Here is a 12,500-nt window from a genome sequence, read left to right on the forward strand (position 1 = left end):
GATCTTTTGACACGTTGTCATAGAGACTAACTCCACCCACACCGACTGCGCCGTGAACCCGTGTTTAAAACAAGCGCACCCCGGCAGATGCTAGGGGGCGGGGCTAGAAGTGCGAGTAGGGGCGTGATTGGCTGGAGGTGCTAGCAGCGGGCTGAACTGTGATTGGTCAGAAGTATAGAGCGGAGCTGTCATTCATAGTAGAAGCCCCGCCCCCTTGGTTCAGACTGCGGGCTGCTGCGGGATCAGAACCAAACCGCTCCTGGGTCAGTGATCGGTCATCGATCAGAGTGATCGGCTGTAGAGGGAATGTCCCGGCTGCTGGAGAGCAGGAGGCAGGACAGGATGAAGGAGATCAACCTGAAGGTGAGTCACCGGGAAAAAACCCAAGAAGAAAGAAACGCACAGACTGGGCGCGTGCACGGACATAGCAGTGATCGATAAAGCTCGTTATTGATGGAGCGAGACTGATCAGAAAGTTTGTGATCGATCAGGATCAGTTTCAACTCGGAGTCTGTTCCGCTTTGTTCCGCGCGGACACATCTGTGCGTCTCCGGTTGGTTCCGTTAATACAGATGTTTGTGTTTGGTGTCGGAACTTATCGATAGTTGGTCCCGGTGATTGATTGGTTGATTGATTGATTGGTTGGTTCGTTGGCCGCGTGGACAGATGTGATCAGCTGTGAGATCAGCTGAAGTTAGAGGAGCTCTGACGGGAAAACACTTGGACTCATTTTTTTTTCTCTCCTTCTGTTCAGACTGAGAACCGGGTTCCTCCCGGTGTGTGTGTGTGTGTGTCTCGGTGTGTACGTGTGTGTGTCGGTCGGTGTGTGTGTTTGTCGTTGTGTGTGTGTGTGTGTGTCTGTGTGTGTGTGTGTGTGTGTTTATCAGTTTGTACCTGTACAGACTGTGTTTCTGTGTGTCCGTTAGAAGCAGCGTGGCCGCTTTGTCCTGCAGGAGGAAACGAGCGGGGGGAGGGGAGACCGTGTGTGTGTGTGTGTGTGTGTGTGTGTGTGTGTGTGTGTGTGTGTGTGTGTGTGTGTGTGTGTGTGTGTTTTCCAGGCAGGAAGTGATGGTCAGGAGTGAAGGTGGATGTTTGACCTCTAACCTCTCAGATGTGACTCTAAACAAACAGTTTCAGGTTTAAATTAAATTAATAATTAAACTATTTTACTGTTAGAACCAGAACCTGCAAATACATCAAGAAACCAAGTTTATTATAAATCAGTGCGACCCCTCACATTTATCTGCTGACCCTTTGGAGGGGCCCCACCCCTAGGTTGGGAACCACTGGACTAAACTAGCTAACTGTATATAAAGTAGTGTAAACTAGCTCCACCTCCAGCAGCTACAACAGTAACATGCTGCTCTAACACTGATGCTTCACTATTAATAATCTAATGATGTCATAATAATAATATATCAGTCAGAGGACCAAACCACTACTTTACTGTAATACTGCATACTACATCACTATAATACTGCAGTACTTTACTGTAATACTGCATACTACATCGCTCATAATACTGCAGTACTTTTACTGTAATACTGCATACTACATCACTATAATACTGCAGTACTTTTACTGTAATACTGCATACTACATCACTATAATACTGCAGTACTTTTACTGTAATACTGCATACTACATCACTATAATACTGCAGTACTTTTACTGTAATACTGCATACTACATCACTATAATACTGCAGTACTTTTACTGTAATACTGCATACTACATCACTCATAATACTGCAGTACTTTTACTGTAATACTGCATACTACATCACTGTAATACTGCAGTACTTTTACTGTAATACTGCATACTACATCGCTCATAATACTGCAGTACTTTTACTGTAATACTGCATACTACATCACTATAATACTGCAGTACTTTACTGTAATACTGCATACTACATCACTATAATACTGCAGTACTTTTACTCTAATACTGCATACTACATCACTATAATACTGCAGTACTTTTACTGTAATACTGCATACTACATCACTATAATACTGCAGTACTTTTACTCTAATACTGCATACTACATCACTATAATACTGCAGTACTTTTACTGTAATACTGCATACTACATCGCTCATAATACTGCAGTACTTTTACAGTAGTACTGCATACTACATCGCTCATAATACTGCAGTACTTTTACTGTAATACTGCATACTACATCACTCATAATACTGCAGTACTTTTACTGTAATACTGCATACTACATCACTATAATACTGCAGTACTTTTACTGTAATACTGCATACTACATCACTCATAATACTGCAGTACTTTTACTGTAATACTGCATACTACATCACTATAATACTGCAGTACTTTTACTGTAATACTGCATACTACCTCACTATAATACTGCAGTACTTTTACTGTAATACTGCATACTACCTCACTATAATACTGCAGTACTTTTACTGTAATGTAGTATTTGTATCTTCCTCTGTGATAAAGACAGATCATCTCCTCTGACCTCTGACCTCTGACCTCTTCACACATGAAGCTTCATTCATATAAAACCAGTGAAGAAGAATCGATGCAGAAGTTAGTTTCAGAATCACAAACAGGAAACAGCTCGCTGAGATCAGAAGTGTTTCTAGTAAACAGGAGTTATAACCTGGGTGCAGCTTCAACCTTCAGACTCTAACGTTAGGGATCAGCAGCCTCACCTGTACACACACACACACACACACACACACACACACACACACACACACACACACACACACACCTGTACACACACACACACACACACACACACACACACACCTGTACACACACACACACACACCTGTACACACACACACACACCTGTACACACACACACACACGGTTGAGATTGAAGAGTCTCTGAGTAAAAACATGTTTACCAGTCTGAGCTGTAAACATTCATAAACTCATATAAACTGATATAAACTGACATGTGACCTTCCTGATTGGCTGAATCAGACATCAGCTGATAACAGATCAATAACTGCTGAAATCACACTCTGGATTATAAACTGAGAGCAGCTGCTTCACTTAACCTGATGTTTGACTATATTTATTAATAACACACTGTTTGCTCACTTTATTAATACTGAAGCAGCAGCCTGTGAAGAGCATGTAGTATTATAGTGATGTAGTATGCAGTATTACAGTAAAAGTACTGCAGTATTACAGTAAAAGTACTGCAGTATTACAGTAAAAGTACTGCAGTATTATAGTGATGTAGTATGCAGTATTACAGTAAAAGTACTGCAGTATTACAGTAAAAGTACTGCAGTATTACAGTAAAAGTACTGCAGTATTATAGTGATGTAGTATGTAGTATTACAGTAAAGTACTGCAGTATTATAGTGATGTAGTATGCAGTATTACAGTAAAAGTACTGCAGTATTATAGTGATGTAGTATGTAGTATTACAGTAAAAGTACTGCAGTATTATGAGTGATGTAGTATGCAGTATTACAGTAAAAGTACTGCAGTATTATGAGCGATGTAGTATGCAGTACTACTGTAAAAGTACTGCAGTATTATGAGCGATGTAGTATGCAGTATTACAGTAAAAGTACTGCAGTATTATAGTGATGTAGTATGCAGTATTACAGTAAAAGTACTGCAGTATTATAGTGAGGTAGTATGCAGTATTACAGTAAAAGTACTGCAGTATTATAGTGATGTAGTATGCAGTATTACAGTAAAAGTACTTCAGTATTATAGTGATGTAGTATGCAGTATTACAGTAAAGTACTGCAGTATTATAGTGATGTAGTATGCAGTATTACAGTAAAAGTACTTCAGTATTATAGTGAGGTAGTATGCAGTATTACAGTAAAGTACTGCAGTATTATAGTGATGTAGTATGCAGTATTACAGTAAAAGTACTTCAGTATTATAGTGATGTAGTATGCAGTATTACAGTAAAGTACTGCAGTATTATAGTGATGTAGTATGCAGTATTACAGTAAAAGTACTGCAGTATTATAGTGATGTAGTATGCAGTACTACAGTAAAAGTACTGCAGTATTATAGTGATGTAGTATGCAGTATTACAGTAAAGTACTGCAGTATTATAGTGATGTAGTATGCAGTATTACAGTAAAAGTACTGCAGTATTATGAGTGATGTAGTATGCAGTATTACAGTAAAGTACTGCAGTATTATAGTGATGTAGTATGCAGTATTACAGTAAAAGTACTGCAGTATTATAGTGATGTAGTATGCAGTATTACAGTAAAAGTACTGCAGTATTATAGTAACTAACTCATCTAATCACTGCTTCTCTTCTCCATGAGTTACTTCCTGTCAGTGATGATGTCACTTCCAGCTGATATTAAACTGAAGATCAGAGTTAGAGATAGTTTAGTGTTGAATCTCAGACTGAGGGGGGGGGGGGGGGGGGGCGGAGGGGGGGGGGGGGGGGGGTGACTCTGGTGTGTTTAGGTGACTAAACACTGAGTACACCGAAACTCTGTGAATCACATTTATAAAGCTGTGTGTGTGTGTGTGTGTGTGTGTGTGTGTGTGTGTGTCTCTCTCTCTCTCTGTGTGTGTGTCTCTCTGTGTGTGTGTGTGTGTCTCTGTGTGTGTGTGTGTGTGTGTGTGTGTGTGTGTGTGTGTGTGTGTGTGTGTGTGTGTGTGTCCTCGCTGCACCTGTCAGTGAAACTAACAGAAAGCAGAAGCAGTAGTTTCAGCAGCTGTGATTACACACATCATCATCATCATCATCATCATCATCATCATCATCATCATCATCATCATCATCATCATCATCATCATCACCAGCTGTGACACAAACACATTCAATGATCCGTTTAAAACTTTATTATTTTTCATTCATGAACAATAACAAACGAATATCAGCTTCATTCCTCAGATAACAGACTCCTCCTCCTTATACATATATAATACATATATAAATACATATATAAATACATATATAAATACATATATAAATACATATATAATAAATATATAAATACATATATAAATACATATATAAATACATATATAATAAATATATAAATACATATATAAATACATATATAAATACATATATAAATACATATATAAATACATATATAAATATATAAATACATATATAAATACATATATAAATACATATATAAATACATATATAATAAATATATAAATACATATATAAATACATATATAAATACATATATAAATACATATATAAATACATATATAATAAATATATAAATACATATATAAATACATATATAAATACATATATAAGTATTGTCTAATGAAATGTTTACTAAGAACAAAGGCGTAGGTTTGATGTTGACTTAAGTGGGGACGTAACCAGTCCCCCCCCCCCCCCCCCCCCTCCCATGCACCAGGGGAGGAACATGAGCTGCGTCCCAGTTCAGGGGCTGAATCCCTGGAAGGACGCATCTGAAGGCCGATGACATCACAAGGCCCTTATGAAGGCCTGTCAGAGGGTCCAAGGCTCCTACTAATGCGTCCTTTACCCAACACCAGTACGATGCTTCGTGGCCTCCCAGTAGGCATGGACCAGTATCTGATGTTATGATAACTTTAGGCATAAATATCAAGGTTTCATTGTTTTATGATTACAGATCTAAAATGTGATATTTATAAATGTCTGTATTTAAAAAGAAAAAACGTTTCCATTGAACAGTATTTTATTTTTAAACAATATATAGAACATGATGGAACATTTAAAATAAAAAATAACTGAATTCTTCCGTTAACTGAGGCTGAACCTGCAACTCAAGTCACGACATCAATGAATTAACAACCTTCTTCCTCTAAGTCGTGGCCGTCTGTCTTTTTACGGCAGCAGAAGTATTCACACAGCTGACTTGGTCCATTTAGACAGAGGGGGGGGGGAGGGGGGGAGTTGGTGGGGCTCCTTCAGCCATCATACAGCCTGCAGAGCTACCTGGGGGGGGGGGGGGTACTTTACGCTGCAGCTGCACACGACCTAATCCCAAGATCCTTTGTGCGCCGCTGCTCGGTCCGGAGCCGCTTCTCCTCTTCCTCCAGAACAAGAGGAATAATCATTTTTAAACTTCTACTCTTTCACTTCCTTTTGTTCTTTCTCTCTTACTGTCGGCTGAGCTTCAGATATCGTAACGGTAACGTAACGGTAACGGTAACGGTTACGGTAACGGTAACGGCGGGAACATCTGGTGACGCAACCAGGAAAAGGCGAAATGTCCCATTTAACAACAGCTGATGCTTCATTCAGAGGTTCCTCAGAAGGAGTCGCCTGTAAAGGGTTAGGGTCCTATGAAGGGTTAAGGTCCTATGAAGGGTTAGGGTCCTATGAAGGGTTAGGGTTAGGGTCCGATGAAGGGTTAGGGTCCTATGAGGGGTTAGGGTCCTATGAAGGGTTAGGGTCCTATGAGGGGTTAGGGTCCTATGAAGGGTTAGGGTCCTATGAAGGGTTAGGGTCCTATGAGGGGTTAGGGTCCTATGAGGGGTTAGGGTCCTATGAAGGGTTAAGGTCCTATGAAGGGTTAGGGTTAGGGTCCTATGAAGGGTTAGGGTCCTATGAAGGGTTAGGGTCCTATGAAGGATTGTTCTGATTGGATATTGGACTCATTTAACTTGTGATGTCATCATAATTACCCAGAGAATAACCTAACCCATTTATTCTGTTGATTTAATGCTTCTTTATGGTTCTACTGGTTCTTTGGTTCCCTGGTTCTTTGGTTCTACTGGTTATCTGGTTCTCTGGTTCTTTGGTTCTTTGGTTCTCTGGTTCTCTGGTTCTTTGGTTCTTTGGTTCTCTGGTTCTCTGGTTCTACTGGTTCTCTGGTTCTCTGGTTCTCTGGTTCTTTGGTTCTCTGGTTCTTTGGTTCTACTGGTTCTTTGGTTCTCTGGTTCTTTGGTTCTCTGGTTCTCTGGTTCTCTGGTTCTCTGGTTCTACTGGTTCTTTGGTTCTCTGTTTCTTTGGTTCTCTGGTTCTTTGGTTCTCTGGTTCTCTGGTTCTCTGGTTATCTGGTTCTTTGGTTCCCTGGTTCTTTGGTTCCCTGGTTCTCTGGTTCTTTGTTTCTCTGGTTCTTTGGTTCTCTGGTTATCTGGTTCTCTGGTTCTCTGGTTCTCTGGTTCTCTGGTTCTTTGGTTCTCTGGTTCTCTGGTTCTCTGGTTCTCTGGTTCTTTGGTTCTCTGGTTCTCTGGTTCTTTGTTTCTCTGGTTCTCTGGTTCTTTGGTTCTACTGGTTCTCTGGTTCTCTGGTTATCTGGTTCTCTGGTTTTCTGGTTCTCTGGTTCTTTGGTTCTCTGGTTCTTTGGTTCTCTGGTTCTTTGGTTATCTGGTTCTCTGGTTCTTTGGTTCTCTGGTTCTCTGGTTCTTTGGTTCTACTGGTTCTCTGGTTCTCTGGTTATCTGGTTCTCTGGTTTTCTGGTTCTCTGGTTCTTTGGTTCTTTGGTTCTCTGGTTCTCTGGTTCTCTGGTTCTCTGGTTCTCTGGTTCTTTGGTTATCTGGTTCTCTGGTTCTTTGGTTCTCTGGTTCTCTGGTTCTTTGGTTCTCTGGTTCTCTGGTTCTCTGGTTTGCAGCAGAACGTGTCGTCTGGTCGAAGCGTCAGACGAGTTAAATAAAGCTTTTTTATTCTCTGTCTCATGACCCCCCCCCCCCCCTCACACAGAGCTTCTTTCTTTCTCTCCTCACTGAGCTCTTTATTTATTGATCAGCTGATCTCTGACTGTCAGCTGATCACCATTATTTACCAAAAGTAAGACTGAATGCTCCTGAAAATGTCAAATGGTGTAACCACAAAAGAATGATAAATATTAAATAATGTAATATTGATAACAATTGTATTCCATTACCTTTATTTAATATAAAGTTATAATGTAAGATCATGCCAAACTAGTTGATATGGTGTTTTATTGACTATTTACTGTTTTTAAGCAAGTTGAATTATTTGGTACAAAGTTTTTATGGTTACACCACTTAGACATTTTTACCATAATCCTCTAATATATTCTCTCTAAATGGATTAAAAGCAGAAATTTGATGCTGGATCCACAAAAAAAGAATGTGTGAAGTTATTCATACGTTTATTTTATCATTTTAACCCTTTAAATTTGACTCTGAACTAACAGACATTTAATTTAAACATTATTAGATAAAGACTCACTGCTGATCATTAACAGGAACACATTACATGTCTGGAGTCTGCCGCCCCAGTGCATGCTGGGACGTTTCCCAACACCTACCTCATTTAGCCGCAATCACATGACCAGCTCTCAGCCAATCAGATGAATCCTCTCCAATCACCTCTGATCAGTAATCAATACTCAACCTGCCTCAAAGAACCACATTAGCTGCAAGAGAATGAAGAGGTTATTTTAGTGTGTGTGTGTGTGTGTGTGTGTGTGTGTGTGTGTGTGTGTGTTGATTAGTCTGCAATAATCAATAGATTCATTAATTGATTACTAAAATAAGTCACAGTAAAATCTTTGTATTCAGCACAAATCTCTGAATCAGTGCTCTGTTAGAAACGTCTCTGTTCAGTCTCATGTTCTGCTCTGTCAGACACACACACACACACACACACACACACACACACACACACACACACACACACACACACTTCCCCTTCCTGTCCCTCCCTGTTCAGAGCAGAAGTTAATGTGAAAAACACGACAGACAGAAACAAGAAGTTCACACAGAGACACTGAAGCTGCTTTACTTCACCTCATTATAAAAACACAGATACTCTGTGTGTGTGTGTGTGTGTGTGTGTGTGTGTGTGTGTGTGTGTGTGTCTGTGTGTGTGTGTGTGTGTGTGTGTGTGTGTGTGTGTGTGTGTGTGTGTGTGTGTGCAATGAAGACGTTCAGCTGACCTTCATCTTCATCTTCAGGGATCAATAACTAATATTGATCGTGGTGGATGTGAAGCAGCAGCCGTGTGAACGGATGTGTCTGCATGTTTACAGCTTCCTCTGCGTAACCATGGAAACGTACTTACAAACATATGCAATCGTCGGCTGCCGCTAGGATCTGATAGAGCAGAGCAGGGTTGTCATGGTTACTGAAGACTAGCACTGAGATAATAACTTAGTTAACTAAATATAAACTAAAGCAGAGGAGTCAAAGTATGAAAACATGAAACTATGATGTCATATTTAAAATATTGTGCAAAATGTTGTCAGTCAGCAGCTTCTCTGCAAAATAATGAGTAAAAACCTGAAACTATTAAAACTGCTCATCTGTTTTATAAATAGATGTTTTATTACGGTGAGGTTATGTTATATATTATAAATGTTATATAAGAGTTATTATGGGATGTTTTACTGCCTGTGTGTTTCCCTCTGAACTAAACTGAGCTGCAGCTTTGATTGTTACTGTGAACGCTTCAGTTTGACGTCTACATATAACGAGCTGCTTCCACTGATGTTAAAGTTTAGTTTGGAAGCTCTCAGAGAAGCAGGAGACAGTCACAAACACAGCAGACTTAAATTAAAGGTTTGTCTTATACGTCGGTTTCTATGGTAACTGCTGTGTTAAACTATCTATAAAACATATTTCTGATGATTAAACTGTTTCCTTCACTGCTGTGTTAAAGTATCTAGAACATGTCTGAAACTCAACTATAAAGCGCTGTGTGTGTGTGTGTGTGTGTGTGTGTGTGTGTGTGTGTGTGTGTGTGTGTGTGTGTGTGTGTGTGTGTGTACTGTGTGTGTGTGTGATCATTTAAAACTCATGTGATGTGAGACGTTCTTGTTTTAAAACAGAGAAGTTATTTCAGATCAGTTTCTGTATCAGTAACAAGTTTACACTGTTTGTTATGTTAAGGTCAGAGGGGGTGCACGAGCTCAGAGGGGCGTGCACGAGCTCAGAGGGGCGTGCACGAGCTCAGAGGGGCGTGCACGAGCTCAGAGGGGGTGCACGAGCTCGGAGGGGCGTGCACGAGCTCAGAGGGGGTGCACGAGCAGGGCAGGGGCTTGCACAAGCTCAGAAGGGCGTGCACGAGCTGGGCAGGGGCGTGCACGAGCTCAGAGGGGCGTGCACGTTCACATGTCAGGACCCAGTCAGTCTCTATTTACACAGCCCGATATAACAAACCCAGACTGGCCTCAGGAGCTTTCTCTCTATTCTTAGACAAAAAACCTTTAATGGAGAAAAGTGGAAGAAAGTTGAGCAGCAGCAGATTGTTCTCCAGCTCAGACGGGACAGTGTGCACGTACACGTGTGCACGTATGTAGGATGTAAACAGGATATATGACAATAACTGGGGTTCACAGTGTTTATTTAGTTTTTGTAGATTTGTAAAAAATGACGTTAAAGTTTTGATGTAAATGTGAAAGAAAAGGACCAAATATCTTTACTGCAGAGGCCGAGTTTGGGCCACGAGCCGCTGTTTTCCCTCCTCTGCTCTGACACATTACACAGTAACACTGCAGGATTCAGAAAAGTTCTTCACATGGTGGATAAACTGTGTTTGTTGTGGTTTAGTGTTATGAAGGTTGTGATTATTGTGTTTTAATACCAGAGTAACAATAAAAGCTTCTTATCTTATTTTATCTTATGAGCTGAAACTCAAATATAAAACTCTGTAAAGCCGAGAAGCTCCTAAAATAAGATAAGATGCCTTTATTATCACTGTTACACACAATAACACACACACACACACACACACACACACTCACACAATAACACACACTCACAGTAGCACACACACACACACACACAATAACACACACACACACACACACCACACACACAAAATAACACACACACACACAATAACACACACTCACAGTAGCACACACACACACATACACAATAACACACACACTCACAATAACACACACACAAAATAACACACACACACACAATAACACACACACACATACACACACACACACACAATAACACACACACACAATAACACACACTAACACACTCACAATAACACAATAACACACACTCACAATAACACACACACACACACACACACTCACAATAACACAGAGTAACACACACACACACAGTAACACACACAGTAACACACACACACAGTAACACACACACACACACAGTGTGGTCATGTGACTGCAGCTCTCAGCTGCTGCCTTGCTCAGAGGCTCAGAGCTGAATAATAGATGAAGGTTTGACTCCCAGCAGACTGACGCTTTGCTCCAGGAAACATCGTCTGCTGCAAAGCCTCATGGGAGATGTAGTCCAAAAGGCCTCAGATCAAAGCAGCAGGAACTACAGGGACCATCAGCGCCGTCAGCAGGCTGACCTCTGACCTCTGAGCCGCGGTCACATGATCACATTCACTCCTTGTGTGTGAAGTTTATTCTATCTGACCCAAAGTGAGTCGGAGGGTTTCTTAGTAAAGTGACACACTTCCTGTTCCTGTGGGTGAGTCAGCTGATCAGACGTCAGTGACACAGATGACATCACATTAACACGGTCTGACTGTGTTTCTACATTATTTATGGCGGGAAAATATCTCAGTAAAACCAACTAAAGATATAAATGATATAAAAACCAACATGTTACATCTCAGTTATCTAGAAGCCAAAGATGTTTAGGTGAAAGTTGGTTCTCTGATGTCACAACATGTTACTATAGCAACCATAACACAACCTGATGGTCTGTCTGTGATAAACATTGACCTGAAAGTTAAATGAGTTCAATAGATTTATGTTTATGAGCAGATATCAGACACAAAGTAAACATGTGAGCTCTATATTCATAATGTATGATGATACAAATCTCAATCAATCAATATTGACTTTTTTAGTTCTATGAATGCTTTTAAGGTTATAAGTGATCAGCTGTTGTAGGACTGAAACCAACAGCAAACATCATGATTCACATTAGTAGGTGAGGACCAGCAGCTTATATTAATACAGATGACTCAGATATGAGATGTTTCCTTTGCCTCAGACAGCACATGTAATTACAAGTCTGCTGTCTGACAGTCATCTGTGAAAAATAATACAAGTTTAGATGCTTTAAATGGAGGCTCGCAGGCGGCTGTGGTGTCTACCGCTGCCACCACATACCAGAGTGGGTTAGAGGTCTCTGCTCTCTGTGGTTTCTGTTACTTCCTGTTCTGAGGTCAGACTTCAGACACTCGAGGTGAACGTTACAATAAAAACTCTGCTTGAGATGTTTGTTTCTGCCCTGCTGACGTCTGTCCGTCACTCAAAACAGCCATCCTCTCTGTAGCCTTGGTGCTAAGGTGGTTACTATGGTGGTCTCTAAGGTTTCTAAGGTGGTCGCTAGGTAGTTTCTAAGGTGGTTTCTCAGGTGGTTGCTATGGCGGTTTCTAAGGTGGTCTCTAAGGTGGTTTCTATGGTGGTTTCTAAGGTGGTTTCTAAGGCGGGTTTCTCAGGTGGTTCCTAAGGTGGTTGCTATGGTGGTTTCTAAGGTGGTTCTCTAAGGTGGTTACTATGGTGGTTTCTACAGTGGTCGCTAAGGTGGTTACTATGGTGGTTTCTAAGGTGGTTGCTATGGCGGTTTCTAAGGTGGTT

General features: G+C 40.6%; 1 protein-coding gene across 1 annotated transcript in view; it reads left to right on the forward strand.

Annotated features, from left to right (window-relative positions):
* The first annotated feature begins 227 nt into the window (after nt 1–227).
* Nucleotides 228–12,500, forward strand: part of LOC133984013 (rho guanine nucleotide exchange factor 2-like) — a 29,320-nt gene continuing 17,047 nt past the window's right edge. The window contains 1 exon segment of the mRNA XM_062423228.1: nt 228–363. Within this exon segment, the coding sequence (XP_062279212.1) occupies nt 307–363 (57 nt within the window). The 5' untranslated portion in view covers nt 228–306.

Source organism: Scomber scombrus, chromosome 7 (assembly GCF_963691925.1).
Source record: "Scomber scombrus chromosome 7, fScoSco1.1, whole genome shotgun sequence".
Taxonomy (NCBI): domain Eukaryota; kingdom Metazoa; phylum Chordata; class Actinopteri; order Scombriformes; family Scombridae; genus Scomber; species Scomber scombrus.